This window comes from Cornus florida, unplaced genomic scaffold (genome assembly GCF_030987335.1).
Source record: "Cornus florida cultivar Cherokee Brave unplaced genomic scaffold, ASM3098733v1 CherokeeBrave_3.0.0_Hap2_Chr09, whole genome shotgun sequence".
In the NCBI taxonomy this organism is placed as follows: Eukaryota; Viridiplantae; Streptophyta; class Magnoliopsida; order Cornales; family Cornaceae; genus Cornus; species Cornus florida.
This window is the reverse complement of record NW_026775579.1, coordinates 47,776,050-47,801,194: the sequence shown is the minus strand read 5'-3', so window position 1 is coordinate 47,801,194 and position 25,145 is coordinate 47,776,050. Positions and strand designations below refer to the sequence as shown.

At 33.0% G+C, this 25,145-nt stretch overlaps 1 protein-coding gene across 1 annotated transcript; it reads right to left on the bottom strand.

The window, feature by feature from the left end:
- Positions 1 to 7,573: 7,573 nt before the first annotated feature.
- On the bottom strand, positions 7,574 to 10,783 carry LOC132273829 (NAC domain-containing protein 30). The gene is made up of 3 exons (XM_059774911.1): positions 10,559 to 10,783; positions 9,735 to 10,006; positions 7,574 to 8,450 (listed from the first exon to the last, which is right to left on the bottom strand). The coding sequence occupies exons 1-3, from the start codon at positions 10,716 to 10,718 to the stop codon at positions 7,926 to 7,928; spliced, it is 957 nt and encodes a 318-aa protein (XP_059630894.1). The 5' UTR covers positions 10,719 to 10,783; the 3' UTR covers positions 7,574 to 7,925.
- Between the last annotated feature and the right edge of the window lie 14,362 nt (positions 10,784 to 25,145).

Genomic DNA, 25,145 nt, shown 5'->3' with positions numbered 1-25,145 from the left:
GTTATTATTTAGCCTATAAATACACAACTATAGGTTGAAAAAGGAGTGAAAATATATCACGTAATATATTCTAGAGAGAGAGAGTTAGAGAGAGAAGGAGAAAGAGGAAGGAATGGGGAGAAAACCCTTTAGAGAGAAGATCAAGGAAGAAGAAGTTTAACTTTCAGTCCGAAAGTTTAAGACAAGTTCTTCTTCTATCTCTTTCCCTTTGATTCGTGTTTCTATACATGCCTAGAAAATTTCAGGATTTATTAAACACTTAAAATTAAATAATTATGCATGTTTAATTGGATTAGAATATAGGTTTTATGAATTTGGTTCATATCTGTTCTTATGTTATGAATTGATAAATGCATAATTTTGATTTGATTTCCGGTGTGAATTTTTACATGTTTAAATTATGTATATTTCATATCTGTGGAATGATGGAACGTAGAAACATGCCTAGGATTCCTGAACATTAAATAGGATCTAGGTTTGGGTTTAAATAGACTCAATCATAATGATGCTTGCTATTTGAATGTTTCAAACAAACGAATGAATTTAATCTTTTAATATGTTTTAACAATTGAGATTTAATGTGTAGGATGAATTAGATATGGAGAATGCTTATTTGACGGTATAATAAAATATCATCATATGTATAAGATTCAGTTTATGTAGGACATATGATATAGGAAACTTAAATAAATAATAAGTCATTCCTATTTTGTGATAACTTGATATCATATTATCATAATTATTTCTGGATTGTTTGATGTATTTCCTTAATCGTTACATCAATTGTTGAATTGTGTGATTTATTACACCGGTATGGGACGGTGGCATTCTAGGAACGGATTAACTTATCAGTTAAGTCCTACCTATTTTATATAAGGGAATGGATTAACTAAAATATTAAGTCCTACTTATATTCAAGTCAGGTCAGCTGAACAAGTTGAATGACTTTTGGAGGATTAATTTATTATATAAGGGAATGGATTAACTAAAATGTTAAGTCCTACTTATATTCAAGTCAGGTCAGCTGAACAAGTTGAATGACTTATGGAGGATTAATTTATACTGAATAGGATGGTTACTAGATTTTATATATATAAGTATGGTGCCATGATATGAGCTTGAGTCTCAGGATCAATGGTTAGGGCGCGTATATCGCCAGGGATGTGTTGCTAGATATGGTGTAGTTGTGTACCCTGGTAGGTCTAGGTACTCATGCCCACTATTTGTGCGTTTTGCATGTTGCCTACTATTCAGATTGAGACAACCCTATAGTCTAGTGAGGTTCCTTTAGTGTGTATATATATATATACGGACTACTAGTTACTGTTGGATTGATTAAGATGTATACGTATATCGGATCTCTGCTTGGACTATAGTAGAGTAGAACTTGTTTGTGGGCCTGACCCACCGTTATTTTTCAGGTGTTCGTCATGAGTAGAGGTTGTTCGTGCTGAGCGGGGATCAGTCTACTTCATTCTTCCGATACTACATAGGAGTTCCTTTATGATTCAGTTTCCTGTTTTAGATTACTGTCATTTGTTTAGTTTGGATTTTCTAAGGGTCCACACAGTATGGATTCCCGAGTTGTATTTTGGAGGATCAATTGTATCAGAAGAGTTTATTGATTAATGGAAATATATTATGAGGTTTATTATTAGATTATCATTTTAGTTTCTTGTCAGCATTTTATTTATTCTTCTTTATTCTTTTGTACTCTGTGCTCGTTTATTATCAATTTGTTTTGATATCCTCGGGTATTCGGGCGTGGGCCTGGCCAACCCGCATTCGAAAATTCGGGAGTATCACATATATCATCCAACTATTCCGTTGACCTGACACGAATAAGTATGACTTAACACTATGGTTAATCCGTTCCCTTATTAAAAATAGGTAGGACTTAACTCTTAAGTTAATCCATCCCTAATATGTCTCCATCCCATAATGGTGCATTAATCCATTTCATAACCAAATAAAAGTTTTCAATCCAAGGATAATATAAATAATATTTACATCTAATAATTCAAATAAACATGATATAAATCATATACACATCCTTTTCATTTACTTAAGCAAAAATATCAATTCTAAGTAGCATGCATTTAATTTACATCACAAGAAATTAAGATGTATCTCAACTAAATTGTACATCTCCATGTTCTGATTAAATTAATTTAAATCTAAGCAATTGATTAAAATAATTCAATCCAACAATATCTAATTAATTTATCTTTTTAAAATTAATTAAATTCCATACTTAGCATGTAAACTTAAATCATGCATACCAATTCTTAATGAATCTATTTAAATTAAATAAATGTTTAATTCAAATCCATCAATCAACACTAACAAAAATTAATTTAATTTTCTAACATTCATTAGATTAATATTAAAAATATTTAATGAACGAAATAATACTATCAAATCACAACGGAACAACAAATATATATAAAACAATTTAAAAAATAATTTAAATAATCAATTCAGTCCATTAAATTCATTGATTTCCACTTCCTCGTTTGACATGCATACCATATGAAACAAAAGAAAACCAATTCCAATTATACTGATTATCTTTTTAAGCCATTGTTTGTTCGTGTTTTTTTTTTTTCTTTTTGTCTTTCTCGTACGGCGTGTACATGCAGGAAACATTCTAATTACAATTGTATGACAAAGTCATTGTTTTTTTCTTGTTTTCTCCTAGTTCAGCGTGCATACTTGATGAATAAACAAACAAAAAAATACAATTTTGACTATACCTTTATGAAACATTCTGATTCAAGAATTAATCTGGCATACGTAGGGTATGAATCAAAGGAGAAGAAAAGAATTAAAACTTGCCTTTAGGGATTTGATAAAAAATCCTACCCTCCTTCTTCATTTTTCTCTTACTTCGTCTTCCTTCTTTCTTTTTTTTAAAAAATATTACGTGATATATTTTCTAACCTCTTTTCATAACCTATAACTATATATTTATAGACTAAATGAAATAACCTAATCATTTTCTCAATCCAAGTCAACTTAACAGATAAAATAATAAATATTAAAATATTAAAAAAATAACTGAAATATATGTTACGTATAATCTATGTATATTCCTTTTTATATATAATATATAAATATACATCAGATTATTACTAAAGAACTTTCCTTATATATATATATATATATATATATTTATTTATTTATTATATATACATATACAACTTTTCATGGGTAATTATTCGTATCCATTAAATCCCTTATCCAAGTAGTCCATGGGATCTAATTGGTTGGTCCATTACCACTATCCATATCCAATTCCTTAAAAAAATATAAAAAATAAAAATAAAACAAAACACTTAAATTCCTAAACAAATTCCCATCATCATATACAATTTAATTTAAACAAATAAGTCAAATACACATAATTTTAGCACACCATTTAATTTAAACAAACAATTCAATTAACACATAAACAATCAAATCAATTAAACAAATAAACAATTAGCCAAGAAATCTAATAAACAATTAAAAATGCAATTAAAATAACTAAAAAAAAATATCGAGATTATCCTTTTAAAATTAAAGGTATTGCACATAGTAAATTTATTCTCATATCCAACCACTAAATTAAACCATAAATATTGTTATATATCAATTATAACACATAAGGCATGAAATTAATTAAACTATTCACATCATTAATTCCGATGTAGCACTAAGGTTCATGCAAAAAATTCTAAGGTCGAGCCTGAGGTCCAGTGGGGCGGAAATTTCAACCTAAACCAGCATAACATAATTAAGAATCAAAACTGGTAAAACCTTACCAATTATGCATTACAGTTTAGATTATACAAATCCGCAATAACATAAACATATATAAAATTTGAACCTGGTATGCTAAAATCATACAAATCAGCAATAATAGAGACATGCATAATTCAAACACGGCATACTTAAATCATACCAATCAGTAATAACATAAACATATTCAGAATTCAAACCAGAATATTAAAACCAATATATGTCCTATAGATTTAAACATGCAGTTCAGAATTAATAGAGGCGTTTCTATAATCCAGTTTAGATCTCAGAATCGTTTTATGTTTTAACGGTGTATAGACGTATATATATATCATTTCACAGAGCTGAAACGTTTATAGGTCCAAAGGGGAAGAAAAGAAAGGTACTTGCCTCATGGATTGTAAGGCAGCAATACGAATCCTTAAGCCTCCAGCCTAGGGTCGTAGTCCTCTCCTGGTTTCCCTTCTATGACCTAGCCCAGTGTTTCTGTTTTACCTTTTTCTCTCTCTCTATATATATACATATGGTCTATAATCCCTCTTTAACTAACCTAATTATAATATTAAACTAACCCACTAAGCCCACCAATAGGCCTAACTCGAATTCAATGCTAACCCATGGAACCCCATGACCCTCAGCATAAAACCCAACCCAATAAACACAACCTAGTGCATTAAAATCCCATAAAATAAACAACACGACAACAACACGAAATACACACTAGTAAGCATATAAATATTTAATCTAAACCTAATTTTAAAAAATAATAATTTCATTTATTTAATCCATAAAATTATGGGGCATTACAATCGCTATCACCACTGTCCACCATCACCACACCACCATCGCCTCCACTGCCTTCGACCGACGTCTAGCACTACTACCACCTTTTTTTTTTCTTTTTTTTCCTAATTAGGACTCACACACACTGCCTTCACCTTTCACTGCCACCTCCATTGCCTTCCATCAACACCACTGCCTTCCACTACCACCACCTTCCACTACCACCACCACCTATAATATTGTCGTCTTCTACTACCACCACACCATTGCCACCACCAATGCCTTCCACCATTATTTATACAACAAATGCCATCTACCATTACCACCACCACTGCCATTGCCATTGCCTTCCACCAACACCATTGCTGTTTTTCGCCATTACCACTGCCGCCTTCCAACATCACCACTGACACCACTACCGCTTTCTACCTTCACCAGCACTATCATCGCCATCTACCACCGTCGTCATTTCTTTTTAAAAAATTATAGAAGAACGTTATTTTGTTGATTTAATTTGTCACCAACAGGGGTATTTTGAATAATTCAATTTAAAATTCATTCCATTTTAAATTTTAAATCAGTCCAACCTCATTTTATTATTATACATTTCATATTTGAAGAATGAAAATGATGATTTCATTCCATTCCCATTTTTAATGCATTCTATTATTGCATACCAAATGCAACTTTAAAGAATTGTAAATTTAACAAAATGAAATGAATTGTATATTTAATCACCAAAAAATAATTTTTTTAAAATGAAATGAAATGAATTGTATATGAATTCCAAATGGTTGTGTTTTGAGGCATCATTTCCTAACCTTACTTATCGCCTTAGGCTACTTCTTTAACGATAGATCATTTGTTTTTATTTCTTGATCCATTGTTATTTTGATTTCTTATGATTCATTGTAAATTATAATTGCTCCTCATGATGGCAACGTTTAAATATTTGTATCTCCAAAAACCATTATACTGTTATGATAATAGGGCCCACAATTTTATTACTATGTGAGTACATTGCAAGTTGTTTTGCAAGTTACAAATTGTAATGATGTATCAAAATTGTAAGCAAGAAGGAAGCATACGTGATTGGTGCAAATGAGTGGCTTGGTCGGCATTATGTGTTATAAATAGGAGTGATATATGTTGAATTGTATTTGCACGCTTGAACTAATATAAATACAATAGTTCTTACTCTCCTTGATTTCCCTCTATCATATTTGTTGTTCTAGTTTGTCTTCCAATATATATTTATAACACGTTACAAGCACGAATTCTAACCAACTAAGACTTGAATTAACAAAAATCTCTCTTTCTATCTCAACTCTATATATCTCTTTTGTGATATTAGTTTGCTAGATTTGTTGAATTTGCTTGCTTTGCTGAAAATAACGAAGAGGAAAATTTTATCTCTCACTCCAAAGGTTATTCTGAAAAAAGTCGAATCTGACAAAGTTGAAATTCGTGGGCAAAAATTATTTATCTTGAATTTTGGATGCTCAAATTCATCTGGATGCCACAGGTCTTGGAAATACAATTCAAGAAAAAAATAAGGCATCATTAGAAGATAAGGCGAACTAAATTATATTCCTTCGTCGTCATATAAATGAGGATTGAAAAACTGAATACCGTACGGTCAAAGACCCTCCCATTTTGTGGAATAATATAAAGGAGAGATATAATCATCAAAAAATAGTTATTCTCCTAAAAACTCGGGTTTATTAACAGCAACTACGGTTACAAGATTATAAAACTGTGGGTGAATATAACTCTATCTTGTTTAAAATCAGTTCTACACTGAAATTATGTGGTGATACTATCTCTTTTAATAAATAAATAAAGCTCAAAGAAAAACTAAAATAATAATTAAATAAATCCTTCAATAATAATATCCCAATAAAATAAATCTCCAAATACTGTGATACCAATAATCCTCTAGAATACAATTCTGGAATCCATAATGTGCATCCTTAATAAAATCCAAACTAAAACAATAACTGAAATAAATATCTAAATACAAAGTCCGAAAGTATAAAGTAAAATCCTACGTAGATAATCGGAAGTGTCTGGTCTTGACTCTGCACGAACAATCTTTACACTTGACGAATACCTGAAAAAAAATAGTGAGTCAGGCACACGAACAAGTCCTTCTCTACTACATCCCAAACAGAAACCTGATACACAACTACATCTTAGTTAACTCATACAATAGCTACGTAGGCCGTATTTATACATAGATACACACTAAAGGACTCTCACTGGACTATAGGGCGGCATCAACTGGATAATAGGTAACATGCAAAATGCACATATGGTGAGCATGAGTACCATGATTTACCAGGGCACACAACAATTTACTATATCCAACTATGCATCCCAAGGCAATATACGCTCCCTAACCCCTAATCCTGAGATCTCAAGCTCATATATAATAGTTCTCACTCTCTCCGATTTCTCTCTATCATATTTGTTGTTCTAGTTTGTCTTCTAATATATATTTTTATCACATACTACATATAATTAAAATAGTATGGTTCCATTTCCTTAAGCAGTGCTTTGTAATATTTTCATCATTTGTAATTATGCAAGCTCGTTATCACGTTATCAAGGTGATGTTGGATGGGTCATCGATAATTATGAAAACTGTTTATACGAGCGTGTCTGTGGGCGATCTGACACATTTTTCGAGATAGTTTCAACGAGTCCATTTCAATTTGAAAAGGCTCATTTGTGATCGAGATATGGTCAACAATCAATACCACCAGATTAATGTCAATTGATCTAGCCAAATGAATCCTTCTCAGCCAGTGTTGTTGAGAAATGCAGTACGTGAGTTTTTGAAGATATTGTTTGGGTGCTTAACGGCTCCTTGTAGTCTAATGGTATTTTCTCAGTGCCATAAAGTGAGAGAAGTGAACAATCAAATTTCCATAAGAGCAAATGAATGTGAAGGATTCTTGCCAAGGGAAAAAAAAAAATATATATATATATATATCATGTTAGTTCCAAACAAGATAATGCTACAAAGTCACCATTTATGGCATACTAAAATCACTGAATACAAATGGATGCAATGATGCATAATTAATTTACAATTATAAAATAAAAGAAACAAGTAAAAGGTGAATAACAATTCAACCTAGGGCCCCTTTTGTGGGAGGCTACCTCTAAGAGATGTCTCCTTTTGTCACAACAGTTCTTTCTGCATGCTTATATAAAAAAATATTCTCAAAAACAACTTCTACATGATAAAAAGACCTTAATTTTCCATAGAAACTGACCATTATTAATTTAAATGTACTTCATCAGATCATGTATATATATAAATCGCGGTGTCGTGGTTGAGCTCCGGCTAGCTACAAGTCAGGAAAGCATTCAAAGAGATGACTTATGTTGTTTTGAGCATTTAGCTCATCATATTCATGGTAGATTAATGGAATATTTGAATGATCAAACGACACCGGTTCTGTCACTTGTGGTGCAAGTAAGTTGTCCAAATTCTTCCAATCAACATATTGGTTACCATGGTTGCTCCTTCCATCATCACAATCCTCATTGCCTAAGCCATTCTGCTCAAAACCTTCTTTTGTTGCCAAACTTGTAGAAATGGAGGGGCTATCTAGTTGTGGAAGTTCAACAAGTTGATTTTCCAAACATGTATGGTTGGACATGAGGTCCTGGTCTGAACCCAAAGGCAATTGATGATAACTTGTGCCTTGATTGGGATGAACTGCTTGCACTTGACTAACTGTATCTTGATATGAAGGCGGCCTAAAATTGCCAGTATCCCTGAAATAGTAAGCGTGGTTCCAAGCTTCAAAGCGCTGCCCTTGATTCGGACTTGGCTTCTTGAATGCTCGACACACAACCCATCCTTCTTCCTGCAATATTATCTAATTAAGTTTAGCTACTAGTTGAGAAAATGTGATGATAGAATTGGTTAATTAATCCAGAAGCATATATATGCATGAGATGCTACAAAGGGATATGATAGAACTTCTAGGGAAAATGACTTCCATTAGTTGGTCCTAGTGGATTAATAAGTCAAAGTGAGCATGCATGCCTTGCCTTAATTTGTAACAAAATTCTCCATTTTCAACCACAAAAGATAACTTTATTAAGAGCATGGTACTTTCTTTATGTATAAATCACATCCAAAGGAACATTTTTGTTAGAAGCTATATATTTACTACTTAGAAATTGAGAAGGAAGCTACTATTGCAGTATTTTTTGCATCAATTAATTTTTTTTTATGAGTCATTTTTAATTTATTGAATTTAACATCTGTACTTTAAGAACAAGTAAAAGTGAGCATGCATGCTTTGTCTTGCCTTTGTAACAAAATTCTCCTTTTTCAACCACAAAAGATAACTTTATTAAGAGCATGGTACTTTCTTTATGTATAAATCACATCCAAAGGAACATTTTTGTTAGAAGCTATATATTTACTACTTAGAAATTGAGAAGGAAGCTACTATTGCAGTATTTTTTGCATCAATTATTTTTTTTTTTTAATTTTTTTTTATGAGTCATTTTTAATTTATTGAATTTAACATCTGTACTTTAAGAACAAGTAAAAGTGAGCATGCATGCTTTGTCTTGCCTTTGTAACAAAATTCTCCTTTTTCAACCACAAAAGATAACTTTATTAAGAGCATGGTACTTTCTTTATGTATAAATCACATCCAAAGGAACATTTTTGTTAGAAGCTATATATTTACTACTAAGAAATTGAAAAGGAAGCTACTATTGCAGTATTTTTTGCATCAATTAATTTTTTTTTTTATGAGTCATTTTTAATTTATTGAATTTAACATCTGTACTTTAAGAACAAGTAAAAGTGAGCATGCATGCTTTGTCTTTGAAACAAAATTCTTCACTTTCAACCACAAAAGAAAACCTTATTAAGACTATATATGATACTTTCTTTATGTATATATAAATCACATCCAAAGAAACATTGTCCTTAATTAGAAGCTTATAATACTAGCTAGAAATTGAGAAGGAAGATACTACATGCAGTGTTTTTTACATCAAAATATTTTTCTTTGGGAGTCAATTTTTCAATGAATTTAACATCTTTACTATAACAACCAATTTCGTTATAAGTTACTTTTCAAAAACAAAAAAAAAAAAAATAGTTATAAGTTGATGATTGAGCTTGCCTGTGGAGGTCCATGTTCAGATGTTTGGAGCCTATATTCATGCATGATCCAGTCTGATTTCCTTCCGTTGGGTGCACGCCCCTTGTAGAACACTAGGGTTTTTCTCATTCCAATTATTTTGTTCTTCGAAAGGACAGCCTTGTCTCTCCCTGTTGCTTTCCAGAATCCGGCAGCAGTGGCTCTATTGGTTCGTGTTCCGGTTGGATACTTTCTGTCTTTGTGACTGAAGAAATACCACTCATTCTGTTCTTCACATCCAAACTTGCACTTGTCTGCATGTAGAAAATAAATGCATCATTAGAAACTCAGTTTCCAATTATCCAATTATTTTCATTATTATTTTTCCAAAACAGTGTAATTAGGTACTGAACCACTTCTTCTTCTTCTTCTTCTTCTTCTTCTTCTTATTCTTCTTCGATCTTTTTTTTTTTTCTTTTATTATTTTTTTATTTTGTTGAGTGGGGAGAGGATGACTACTTCTGACTATAGAGGAATGTGCTAATTAATGTCTCTTCTATGCATCCTCAAAGTGGATGGCTCCCAAACTTTTAATTATCTAGATGGTTTGACATGCATATATATATATATATATATATATATATATATATATATATATATATATATAAATATTAGTGATTGGTTCATAACATTCCAAATTAAAAAAAAAAAAAAAAAAAAAAAAAAAGTGAAGCAATAAAGATCTTTTCTTATTTGTATTTTTAGTTCCCATTTGGAAGAAATTGATTTTAGGCCATTAATTAGGACTATGTATATATAGGTGTTCTTTTACGAAGGGCTATATATATGTTGCAAGTGAATAATACCTTGAATGTCCCATGGCTCCATTCTGTAGAGATCAATGTCCACTATAACCTCTAGATCAATTTTCTGGGAGTCAACCTTTCTCTTGAGATAATAACCCACAAGCTCTTCCTCCGTCGGATGAAATCTGAAACCTGGAGGGACACATGACTCCATATCCATTGATTTTCTTCTCCTGAAATAAGTAAAACCAGATGTATGAGAGAGAGAGAGAGAGAGAGAGAGAGAGAGAGAGAGAGATTTTGAAGTTGTATATGCATTTTTAATGCTTCATATATTGCTAAACATATTAAAAGAGTGATCTTGAAGTTCTATATATATATATATATATATTCTTTAGAACCCTATCATGAAAAGAAAATTTTGGAAGCTAGACATGAGTACTCTTGATAAAAATGAAATTGTAGAATTCATTTGGTGATCGAGTAAAATTTTATTTTATTTTATTTTTTCTCATTTTTGTTTTGTATGTTAAACATATATATGTATGCATGATTCATATCCATTTGTGAAGATGATGAGAGTAGATATATATACATACATATATATATATATATGTTAGTTATGATCTCACTTATTGGGACCCAATTACAATGGTCCTGTATGTGTTTGAACAATGTCATCACTAGGAAAATGGCAGACCAATAGTGGTACCCACCAAAACAAACAAAGATTTTTAGCCTAAACATAGCCATTGGAGTTAGTTGCATGAACTTAGGCAAAAGAAGCTAGCCGAAAAGATTGACTTTACAGACACAAGCATGTTACATTAGTATGTTTCTTTGAGTGCAGTCCACTCCATGCTTGTGGTGGAAAAATGTTTTCACACCAAACATTTCTCAACTTCATGACCAAATCATTATTCAATGAAACTTACTTGCTACACAGTGCTAATTAATTAAAATATTATATTACTAAATTAAGCTCCTCTCTTTCTCTCTCTCTCTCTCTCTCTCTCTCTCTCACACACACACACACACACACACACTGCACACATAAACATTCTTGAGAGATTGATTCAGCCTTAAACCTAAGATCTATAACAAGTTAATCTAGACATGCATGCATTAGGCCATCCATTTCAGATCAAACTGGCATGACAACACACACACACAAGCAAACTAGTTGAGGATAGTCCAAGCAGAAAGACAAAACTCTCAAAAAAACTTTGAACATTTATGACATAAATATCATCCATATCAACTAACAAATTTTTACTAATTTATTTATTTTTTGGGGAAGGTTAATCAACTAACAATTTATTACAACCAACATATTACACTAGACAATTACCCAATATATATATATATACATGCATACATATATATATATATATATTACATGCACTAGAAAATACTAACCAGAAATTTAAACCTCTATTGTATGCTTGCACTGCCACCAGAGAGAGAGAGAGAGATTGGACAATCTGTTGTGTAAATGTTGTTGTGAAGATGGGGATATAAATATCATAAACAAGGTATATATATAGAGAGATGAATATGAATATGAATATGAATATGGCAAGTTGATAACATATAGAATGAGTGTGTGTATATATATACACTATATATAAAGGAAGGAGAAGGGGGAAGAGAAAGTGTTATTGATTGCGCGTGGGGTGGCAGATACATGAAAGGTTTGTTTGGACGGCGTGACACCAAATTTTCACGCCACCCTCCACCGCTATATTGTGCCCTAAGATTTTACAAAAACAAACTTAATTGAGATCTCTCTCATTTCTTTTTCAATTTGCACTAAAACCCACCCAAACACATTCTCTCTCCCACAATCCAGCTCTTCCTGTCTGTTTGGTGCGCCGCCCTTCGACAAGTGTCAACCTCGTGAGGTGTGACACGTCAGATTTTTCAACCTGTCAACATCACATTATCAATCATTTGTGGCCACCTAGAACCCGAATGAGACTCACATTACCCATCACACCGTTCACTCCACATAGCTTGGCTCAGCTAGGTTAAATTTGCCATGCATGCAATTAAGAGATTATTAGATGTAGTACAAAACCTATTTTGTTAGCAACACTACTTATTCTTAGATATATCCATCAAGGATTATAATCAAAACCGAACTCGTTGCTCATGTAACAGTTGTTGTGAAATTTATAAAGGAGTCACGATATATCTTCTGTATTTTAAGAATGTCTACTGTGGGGTATGTGTGAGAGGGGTGTGACCCCACATTAATTAGCAAGTTAGGGAAGTTGAACCGTGCATAAAATTATTCATGTTTTGTTGAGAAAGATTGAATGATGAAGATGCATGTAATTAAGATGGTCCATACATTGAATTATACTCAAAATCTATGTTCAAATTTGTCCCCCTTTTGTCCTTTCCTAGCTATCTCATGATTTGCAGCTATCACGTGAAAATTGCATATATATATATATATATATATATATATATATATATATCACAAAGTACAAACAAACAACCTACCTATATATAAATAGCAAGAGGTATCAACATTCTAAGGTACAATTGAAGCTACTTGCATTCACTCATGTTAATGGTTTACTATTTTGGACCATAAAATATTTGGTGCTCATAGTTCAGTCAAATTCATTTTTCAATTATTTTTTTATTTTAAAATTCTGCAATATCTTGTGAGTTCATTTTTTTTTTTAGTTATAAAGTTTTGATTGAACTATAGATAAGAACCATCTAATACTTTATTTATGTCTGATTAAACATTATTGATACAATGTCCTAGACATTTTCGTTTTCACTGTTATATTAAAATAGAGCGGGGAGAGAGAGAAGTGAATAAATAAAAGGGAGAAAAGTGTCAAAGCAACAAAATAATTGGGAAATTTTTTGCCCCAAAATTTTTTGTTTTTTTTTTCCTTATAGCACGTGTATCGACCCCACAATATACGTACCATTCAAGTCAGGAGTACAGCTTTCTTTTCATATAGCTGCCAACACTGCGACGCTCTTGGGGAATGATTTTACCCCAGGCTATAGCACAATCACAAGTACAAGAAGTTAAATTTAATATATATACAAAAATATCCAGCAGAGATATATATATATATATATATATATATATATAACTATATGCATTTATAATTATTATGATTAGTGTGCTGTTATACTTTAAAGAGGTTAGTTAATTAATGACATGGGTCAGATTATTAAAAGCAATTATATGCTACTAATTAACAAAATGACAAAGTGGTCCTTTCACTTGGTGCCGAATTTGGTCGGCACGTCACTTGTCATTTGGACCTCAATTCTTACTTTTTTTTGAATTAATTAACGTGGGAACAAAAAATATTAAATGTACGGATTTGATAATCCTATGTACCATTTTGCCCTTACATTCGTGAGTTCCTAGGGTACTTTTGTCCATACATAGTGTACCTGATCAACTAAACACTGGATAAGAAAGCAAGTAATTAAGAAAAGAAAACAAGGAGTGAAAAGTGGCTTTTTCAATTCTTTTCGGTTCTTTTTTATTATTTTTAGAATTCAAAACCCACTATAATGTTATATATGAAAATAAAAATAATTTCTAAATTAATTGATTAAATTATTTCAAAAATAAATACTAAAAGCTTGTTGAAATCATTGCATATGCCTTTAACTGTGCAAGTAGATAATGAAAGAAGTTGGTTAGATGGGGTTTGTCTACATACCATTGGTCTATATACATACACGTGTGTGTGTGTGTGTATATATATATATAATATTTTTAAAAATGGTTAAATGTGATAGAATATGTAAAGCAAACTCCAAAAGAAAATACTAATTAATATGGAACAAACTAGCTTTAAAAATAAAGAAAAACAACTTTTTTGTTTTAGACGTGGGAGAATATTCTATAATGAGCAAGAGGTTCTATTTTCGAAAGAATCTTTTAATTGTTTCTCTCTAAATGTTTTTTAATTATTTTAATGGTTGTCTTCAAAATGTGTCTTTAACTGTAAGATAAAAAATGAAGTCATAATAATAGTGTTTTTTTTTTTTTTTTTTTTTTTTTTTGGTTAATTCTCACTTTTGCAAGGGATGAGTTCTTGGTGTGATGACAAAGAACAAGTTTGTAAGGTCGGTCTAAGTCCCAAAGCTTTATCAAGCTTGTGGTTTAGTTGTATCTCCTTAATCTTTTAAAGTTAACCGTCATAATTCGAGTTCTTAAAAGAAAAAGTAGGTATCCGAGTGATGTGTACTTTTTTACCAATAAATAAAAAATAAAAAAAATTCCAAAACTCCAAAATGTAGCAAGTGGGATCATGGTTCGCTGTATCGGTCGATACGCAACCCTTTTTCAAATTCGATATGCGACCTGTATCGACCAATTTACACCGATTTTGTTCGAATCCATTACACCGCGACCGCTACTACGAACCATGAGTGGGATATACAATAGGCAAAGAAAGTGTTGTTTTTTATTATAATTTTTGCAACCTACAACGATTATCACCCAAAATAATGTGACAACTATCCTATTAGGGTTGCTCAATTAGTACATCTTACAGTTGGTATTTTGGGATTTCAAATTCAACATGAGATTTTGATTGTAGACATTTGGAGTTTATGTTGAAGTCACGAGACTAAGGATTGACTGGTTTAAACCGTTCCCTATCATCTATAAAAAATAAAAATAAAAAAGACATATCATAAAGCTGTGTCTGAACATTAATTGTACCATTTTTTTTTTTTTTTAATCAATAAGGGTGATATCAATTAGACTTTTTAAAACACTTTATAATTTAATGTTGATACTTAACAATTATCAAAATAAATTTTTATACAAAATAACCCTTCGCCTTTCAAGACATGAGATGAAAATCTTTACCATCACACCATCCGTTATAATTTGAGTGGTAGGAAAGCTGTGGAGATGGTATTATATGTGCACCGTAAATAACAGGTTGAGGATTGAAGTTTGATTGTTGTGTGTGTAGCGTGCATATGCAAGCTCTTTAAGCTCAGCAGGCTTTTGTGGGGCCCACGCTCATGACTTTGTTTCTGGTTTCTGTTGCTCTCGTGGGACCCACCCAGACTCCCAACCAATCAAGTGCGAGCATCAGTATCATTAACTCAATCTGGCGAAATCATCACAATTTTATGTGATCAACCGACCTCCCCTTTTTTTAATCTTTATCTATACATTAATTCAAACTTGCCAAATAAAATATACTACATATGTAATTAGAACCAAGATTTGATTAGGAAAAAGGATTGGAGGATTAGATAACTAATCATTTTAGCTAGAGAAACTCATGACTTAAATCGGTTGCTTGCAATAACAACCATTAATTCAACAAAACAAAATCATAATGAAGCTCAAACTCAAGCTAGGGTTGTACATCCTAGTGATGTCTTGTGTTAGATAAAAGAGTAATGATGCTCCATCCCAATTGAGTTGTGGTCGGAATTCTCTCTTTTGAAAATAATTTTTGTTAGGGTCAAATATTTCTTGTCTGTTAGGGTTTTGGACCAAATTTTCGGCGTCTATTGTAACTGATAGGAAAAAATAACCTACCTTGACCAGCCGCTGGACCTCTTCGACATATTTCGTTATCAGAGATAAAGATTTCCATCGGATAAGGATGATGACATTTCTTATCCAGGATAATGAATGACGACGTGGTTCAACAAGGTGAGGATAACCTTGGCATAATTTGAGAAAGTCAAAGGAGTAAATCATATCCCCGACAAATCTGGCAACAGACGATCTCCTCTGATCTCGCACAAGCAGATTTCTCGCGGGACCAATTTGATTACGATTGACAGCCATAAATAGGGCACTAAGCCGTTAAAGAAGGTACGTGAAAAAACCCCTAAACATGATATACATAATTATTATGTGATACGATTACAAGTACTAACTTGATCGTCAGAAGGTCCTTGGCTGGCACCCCACCAGTGCCATTCGAGGTGACGTCCCTTTGTTTTGCAGGTAAACGCCGTCGTTCCGAGTCGTAAGGATTTACGCATCAACAGCTGGCGCCGTCGGTGGGAACGATTAGTTCTCTGAAGAAATAATTATCCCGATGCGACTTGGCTCGAACGGCAAGACGAAAGTTTCTGATCATGAAAATCATTCCAAAGTCATCAGTTGACAACGGGTTTCCATGTTCTTATATAAGGACGGGACTCTACATCTTGATTACCCGTCCATCATACTGGGGGCAAACCAGTGGGTTGCGTGATGCCACCCAGTGTACGATGACAATAATCAAAATTTGGCATGTCGACCCAAGCCGTCCAATATGGTGATTTCCATCTAGCGACGCTTGGTCCCCTCACTACTGAGGTTTGGTCATGTAAGACCAAACTCCATCTCATATCGGGCAGCAGCCAATTACCAAGGCCTGATCGTTGAAGACTAAGACACGGTCCTTCTACACCTACATAAATGGGTAGGTCTCCACCCATCAAGAAGATCACCACCAACAAGGAGGTCTCTACCTACTAGTAAAGCCTCTACTACTAAGGATGTCTCTAGCAACGGAGTCTCATTACTCCGTCCGTTCGTGCAACTAGGGTGGCCTTCTACACCCAAGTATGTATCGAGGCCTTCAGGTCCAAGGAGTTCAATGTCCCTCAAGATCCCATGAGGTCTGTATTCCCAAGGAGGTTCCTAAGTTAAGGGCGATCATTAGACCCAACGAGGTATTGGCCACCAGACCGTCATCTGTCAGCCGTTGGGTACCACGCCCCTATCCACCAAGCATCAAGTTAGTCGCTGGACACTAAGCCTCCACCTACCAGACGACAGTCGTCACCTCTCTTGCCTTGTAGAATTGTCTATTAACTTCAGATTATGCAGAATTTTGGATTGACAATCCATTGAAGGTTAATTTTCAGTAATTCTTTCTAACACAATTTAATATTTTTAGACAACTGTAAATTGTTGCAGCACCAGACACCCCGTCTGTTGTATAAACGTCCATAAAATGGGTCATCACCCAAGATCCCAGCACCGGGGATAGAATATTGGATCACACGATATCAATCGGCGATCTACATATGATGACAAGGTTTAGAAGATTGACGTACCTTGGTGCATTGAGCTAGTTGGGTTTTTAGTCTCTTTCCTTTAGCGACCCCTCGGGGGCACTAGTCATCTAAGACCGGTGCTCGATCCTCCGAAACCATAACCAGGTAAGTCTCTACACACCGGAAAGGGTACAACCCTTGGTTATCATAAATCAAGGCTTGGTTATCCAAAACCAAGGCCTATTCAACCAAGATTAAGAATTGATTGCCCAAAGTCTACAAAGGCTCGGTCATCCAAGATCAGTGCCCGGTTACCCCAAGTCTGGTCATCAGAGACCAAAACCAGAGCCTAACTGATGAAAGTATGGTCATCAGAAATCAAGACTTAACCTACAGAGGTCAGGTCAAAAAACGATCCTCCCCCTCACGTGTTATACCTATGTGGTAATTAATTCCCTTACTAAAAGGACGAGCTGAGTTAAGCTCGTAAAACCTAATTCCCTTACTAAAGGGACGAGCTGAGTGAAGCTCGTAAAATTTATTCCCTTGCTAAAAGGACGGGCTGAATGAATCCCGTAATCAATATCCCCGTACTATAAAGGATAGTAAAGAAATATCTTGTACTAAAAGAACTCGGGTTGAATGAATCCCGCAATCAATATCCCCGTACTATAAGGGATAGTAAATAAATGTCCAGTACTACAAGGACCGGGGCTGAATGAATCCCGTAATTAATATCCCCGTACTATAAGGGATAGTAAATAAAAATTCCTTACTAAATGGGACGAGCTGAGTAAAGCTCGTAAAGTTTAATTCCCTTATTAAAGGAGTGACGACCTGAGTGAAGCTAGTCCAATTTATTCCCTTACCAAGGGAAGAGTACTCAAGGGTATCAAAAAGAATACCTAGGGGTAGAGTACCTAAAGGTATCAAAAATAGTACCTGGGGGCAGAGTACCCAAAGGTACTAAAAATAGTACACGTGAGGAGATTACCCAAAGGTACTAAAAATAGTACCCGAGGGAAGAGTTCCCAGGGCCAAAAAAAAAAAAAAAAAAAAATAGTACCCGAAGGAAGAGTTCCCAGGGCAAATAAAAAATAAAAAATAAAAAATAAATTAAAAAAAAAAAAAAAATCTTCTACTATTCACATGAACAGTACCCGCGGGAATACTACCAGCGGGGTACTGTTCCCAGGGTAAAAATAAAATAAAAAAATTACATTCCCAAAGCTAGACAAGCAAGCTTGGGAATGAAGGGCAACTGATAGAGAAAAATAACCTACCTTGACCAGCCACTGGACCTCTTCGGCATATTTCGTTATCAGAGATAAAGATTTCTATCGGATAAGAATAATGACATTTCTTATCCAGGATAATGAATAACGACGTGGTTCAACAGGGTGAGGATAACCTTGGCATAATTTGAGAAAGTCAAAGGAGCAAATCATATCCCTGACAAATCTGGCAACAGACGATCTCCTCTGATCTCGCACAAGCAGATCTCCCGCGGGACCAATTTAATTACGATCAATAGCCATAAATAGGGCACCAAGCTGTTAAAAAAGGTACATGAAAAAACCCTTAAACATGATATACATAATTATTATGTGATACGATTACAAGTACTAATTTGATCGTCGGAGAGTCCTTGGCTAGCACCCCACCAGTGCCATTCAAGGTGACGTCCCTTTGTTTTGCAGATAAACGCCGTCGTTCCGAGTCGTGAGGATTTACGCATCAATAGTAACTATAATATATTAAGAGCGTTGGAATCGCGGTTCGCCGTATCAGTCAGTTTGTAATTCTTTACACCCCTCCATGAATCATTTGGTTTGCCCAATTTACACTGATATTCGCATGAATTCATTACACCAACCGATACTATGGTTAGAATTTTGTATGTTTCATGCATATGGGGAATCCCGAAATATATAGAGAGAGACACAAAAAGTATATAGGGATTATGGTTTGAGAGACTTGTACATTTTTTTTTTCTTTTTCGCACAGTAATATCTCCTTGTTGTCTTCGCTGTGAATACTGTTACGACAATCGCAGCAAACCAAACAACAATTACGAAACACGACAGAAAAATAAATACACCACACAAAGAACACAAAGAGTTTATACGCGATTTGGCAAAACCTACGTCCACGGTGGAGATCCGATGAAAGTCTTTACTATGTGTAAAATCAAATATTACAAGTTTCAACCCCTCACTCACTCATACAATTTTCAATGTCCCTTGATTATCACACTCTGCGCCCTCTTATTTATCGGATTACAAGATAATACTAATTAGGGTCTATGACCCATGAGCAAAAACAGATCAAAGATTTTTCACATCGGGTCGTAATGCGACTCAACACCAAATTTGGGCGACAACATCACAAATACTATAAGGTTATGTTTGGCTATATGGAATTGGAGTTTTGAAATTGAAGTTGACGAAAAAATAAAAAAATTTAGTTTAATTTTTTGAATTGCTTTATTTCAATTCTACCATTTTCAATTTTAAAGTTTCCAATATATACTTACCAAACATATCCCAAGTCGAATTAAGTTAAATCTTTATATTTTTGGTTGGGGTGTGATATTTCTTTTTCCTGTTTTCTTTTTTTGTCCTTACTTGTTTTGTTTTATACAAAAAGGTTTGTTTGGTTAAAAAAAAAAAATCAATCACGTGTCGCGTGTAAAAAGTGCTAAATGCAAAGGATCCTGTGCTGGATTTTGCTGCTAAATATTTTAAATATGTGTGTGTGTGTGTGTATGCGCACACATATATTAATGTGTAATCTGGTTTAATCATTTACTGTATATCTCAACTAATTAACTTTGGGGTCATGTAATAGATTGCTTTGGTGTCATTATCATTCTCGGAGAGGCGCTTGACTTTTCCATGCAATCAAAGTGAAAGTTAATAATGGTCAATACATGGATTTTTAACCTATCATAACATTGGGAATGAGTCATGTATTTTGTACTGGTATTAGTTTATCCATTTTTTGAGTGCCTTGCACAAGTCTTAAGACTATATATATATATATATATATATCAATGATGAGAAAATTTTGTGAGGGAGCAATTTTTAATTTGTGAAAATAAATTTATATAGTGGGTCTATTTTTGTAATTTTAATAAAAAAAAAATTTCATAAATTTTTAAAATTTTAAAGTATAAAATGCAAAAAAAAAAAAAAAAAAAAAAAAAAAAAAAAAAATTCAGTAGGGATGAATTAAAATTTTAGTGGGGTCATTTTCATAAATTCTAAAAAAAATAGAGGTATAAAATGAAACTATTAAGAATCTAGTGGGAGTGTGCCCCACTGGTCCTATGTTAAGTCCGTACCTCTCTCTCTCTCTCTCTCTCTCTCTCTCTCTCTCTCTCTATATATATATATATATATATATATATATATAAAAGTTAAAGCAATTCATTCACGCACTTCTGTCTCCGGTCTCTACATATATTCCGACTATATCTATTATATATATATATATATATATTCTTTTTTTTTGTGAAAGGTATATATTTATATTGTTCCTGTATCATTTGCAATGCTTCAGATACACTTTTTATTGTCCCAAAATAAATATCTCTTTTAAAAATTTTAAAAACTAATTTTTATAATATTATCAATTTAAACTTAATTAGATTCCAAAGAGATTTTAATTTGAGATAGAGGGAGTAATAAAAAAGTCATTTATAAAAATTAATAATTAGATAAAGAGAAGGAATTTATATGCAGACCCTGAAATATTGCTCCAAAAATTTTCACAAAAACGAAAAATACTACTACCAAAATTTTTGGATTCTGATATTTTCAGAAAACAAAAAAAGTCTTTAATGCCCTCTCGAATAGCCACGAAATTACAATATATATGGCCATTTAAAAACAACAGAATGTCCAAGCATGCCCTTATCCATCTTTTGGTGTTTTCGCTCAAAAGCATTATGCTTAGACGGTGCAATGGTGAGGAGGACCTCTTGGTTCATAATTATGAAAAGAGTTATGTTGCCACACCAATACCGAACAAGGTACAGAGTTGTGAGGTTAAGAATAATAGAATAAATCATTACGAGAGTGAGGTGAACATCTTTACATTGGACAATGCTATTCTTGCTGATATAAAATGGCCGAATGTACATGGATGTCACTTTAGTGGCGAACATAGGGTGTCATTTTAGTGGATCAGACGGCAGAAGTTTCGGTCAACTCAGTCGGGGTTTTTTCTTCTTTATCTCCTTTCACATTTGGTTAACCTTCTTTGTGATAGCAATTGAATCACTATTTTCTCTACCCTCAATTTTTGTTTTGATGTGATCAATTCAATGATAAAAAAAGCAAAGGTATCTGTTAATTAACTTAGTGGGGGTTGAAATCTCTGAAATAGACGTTTATGATTTTTTCATCATTCGAGTTTTAGCCGTTCAACCAATTAAAACGTTTTAATATATTTTTATAGACAAATTATGTTAAGTCTCTTCGACTCGTAGCGTTTTGTAGTAAATCTTTCAACTAAATTTTCTTTTTTGTCAAAACTCCCTCCAACTAATTGAAGGGGTTTACTTTTGAATTAATGCCAAAAATACCCCTACGAAGTCAGGAGGGGAGTTTTATGCAATTCACCCCATTTTCATTTACCCTATAAAATCAAATCACCTTTTTAAAATCTCGGTTCAAAAGACATTAGGATTGACCGATTACTTATTGTAGTGGATTAAAATTAATTTAATTTTAGTCACCATTTTCTTCTTATCTTCTTTCACATTTGATTAACCTTCTTTGTGATAGCAATTGAATCACTATTTTCTCTACCCTCAATTTTTGTTTTGATGTTATCAATTCAATGATATAAAAATGTATAGGTATACATTAACTAACTTAGTGGGAGTTGAAATCTCTGAAATAGACATTTTCTGACTTCTTCATCATTCGAGTTTTAGCCGTTGAACCAATTAAAATGCTTTAATATATTTTCATAGACGAATCGATTAAACCTTCTAACTTGTAGCTTTTGTAGTAAATCTCTCTTCTAATATTTTTTTTCCTTTGCCGAAAACTCTCTCCAACTAATCAAATAGCTTTACTTTTGACTTAATACCAAAATACCCCTACCAAGTGAGGAGGGGGTTTTGTGCGGTTCACCCTATTTTCATTTACCTTACAAAAAAAAATCTTGCAGATCAAATCACTTTTCTGAAATCTTGGTTCAAAAGAGGTTACGATTAATGTTGGTTCAAAAGAGGTTAGAGTCACTGCTTAAAAGCACTTTTGTTTTAAAAAATAGCATTTAGATGTATTTCATAGCCAATTATTAAAAGTGCTTTTAATTGTTACTAAAATCTAATTCAGTATAATTTTTGAATGAAGTTAAAATTTGGAGTTTTCAAAACTACTGAGTAGAGATTGAATATTTTAAGTAACTCTTTTTCATTAAACAATTTTGTCCTTTTTATTTTTTATAAAGACAATTACACTTCTTCCGCAATAGAGTTCTATTATCAAATACGATAACATCTTATTAAATAATATTATTGTAAAATTAGCAATAGAAGTATTTTAAAAAATATATATTGTTATCAAATGATTTTAAAAATAATTTAATTGTGAAAAATATTTATTATAATGTGTCACCAAACACCTAAATATTTTTACTTACAGCAATTTTTTGACAGTTCTACAATTAAAAGCATGTTTTTTAAATTCCAACAGCAACCCAAATAGGCTGTCTCTAAATGCAGAGGATTAAAATTTAATTTAATTTAATTTATCATAGTGGAATTTTTTTACCTTCAAGTTTAGATTATGATTAGCACAATAACAATCAGAAGTCTGCTAGTAAATAATGACCAGATAGAAAATTGACCTGTATAATAAGAAATTGTTATGCACATTAAACAAGAGTAATTAATGGAACATAGATAGGAATATGAAATTCCCTAGGGTTTGATTGGGGATGATGAATACACCCTAGTTGCATCATAAAATGGCTTCTTATTTTAGAAGGGGTGGGTTGCTTTAGCAAACAACAAATAGTGCAGATCAAGCAAGTGGGGTTTCTGGGGCGGTTTGTGGGACTACAGAAGTTGTGCTGCTTCCCCCACACACTAAATGCCACAAAACAAGATTTTCAACCCTCCAATCATACTATCACACACACACATATATATATACGTGTGTGTATATATATATATATATATATTTATGAATATATCAACAAAAGGAGATAAGCATGATGATAATGAGATAACAAAGCTTCTAGAGAAGGGGGCTATATACCAATGGTTGATAATGACATGTCTCCTCACACAAATCTTGATGTCTCCCTCTCCCATCTTTAATTCCTTCCTCAAATATCAGACATAGACTGCTTCATGATTGCCTTTGTAGGGTTTATTCCATTTGTCTGTTCTTGTTCTATTAAATAATCAACTTAGGAAGACAATGTTCAGCTTTAGAGGTTTTGATATTTTGACAAGGCAAAGTGTGGGAATACCATGCTACTGCCTTCTATTGGTTCCACGTCAAAAGTAAACCTAGCTATTAATCTCTTGAACATAACTGCCATTGCATATTCTACGCATTGCCTTTTCTTTTTCCTATAATTGATTGTCTTTGCTTTTTCTTTACAAGGTGGTTTTACACTTCTAATTGTTGTTTATTTTTATAATTAGGTTAACTACTGTTGTTATTGCTGTGAAAAATGCTATTTTTTTTTTTTTTTTTTGATTTAAACAAGTGAATGTTGAACTCAACTCTTAACAGTCAAGAACAATAACCCTGTTTACATTAAACAAGTTATACAGACATTAAACAAGTAATACAGATTGTCTAATACTTGTTTGGGTCGTGTTATACAAACGTAGTAGTTATTCATTTATTTTGTATTCTCGATTTAAAGTAGTCTTACTTCTTATTGAATGTTTCTTATAATTTATAAGACAACGTTTTCAAAGAATAAATGAGTTTGTTAATTAGTTGAAAATTGTTAAAGTAGCTAAATGTGGTAGTTTAAACAGTTAGATGGTGTTGCTTGTCTGTTTATTTAATTCCAATACCCTCCCGGGATCTACAATTTGTTGTAGCATTTGGCAATTCCTTTGTAATGGCATACAGGTTTGATCCTGGTAGAGAAATGACTTCTATATTGTTTTTCTCAAGTTTTTTTATCATGGAAAGCAAGAATTTGACAAAGTCTTCCTTCTCGCCTCGTCATTCTTTTTGTGTAATTATTATTATTATTATTATTATTATCCTGGCAATAAGAAAAACAGTTATACGGCACCTACAAATACTGCCATAAACGGCCGTACAGAGGCCAAAAAAAAAAAAAACTAGCTTCAGATTTGTTGGAAAATACCAGCAGACCACCAAGGGAGAAAAGCAGCAACGAGAGTGACCCAAAGGTCAAGCCATCATCAAGACAACGATTCCAAGGCTGCATCCACAAGGCGCCACCGACCGGGGGAAAAACCACCCAAACCCCGCATTAAAAGGCGAGGACAACAAAACCTGACATAAATCAGAGATCTAGTCGGAGATAAAACAACAGATACACCCCGTCGAGCCAGAAACAAACCAAACAGGAACAGATTTAGCAAAGCAACAGCAAAACGACGTAA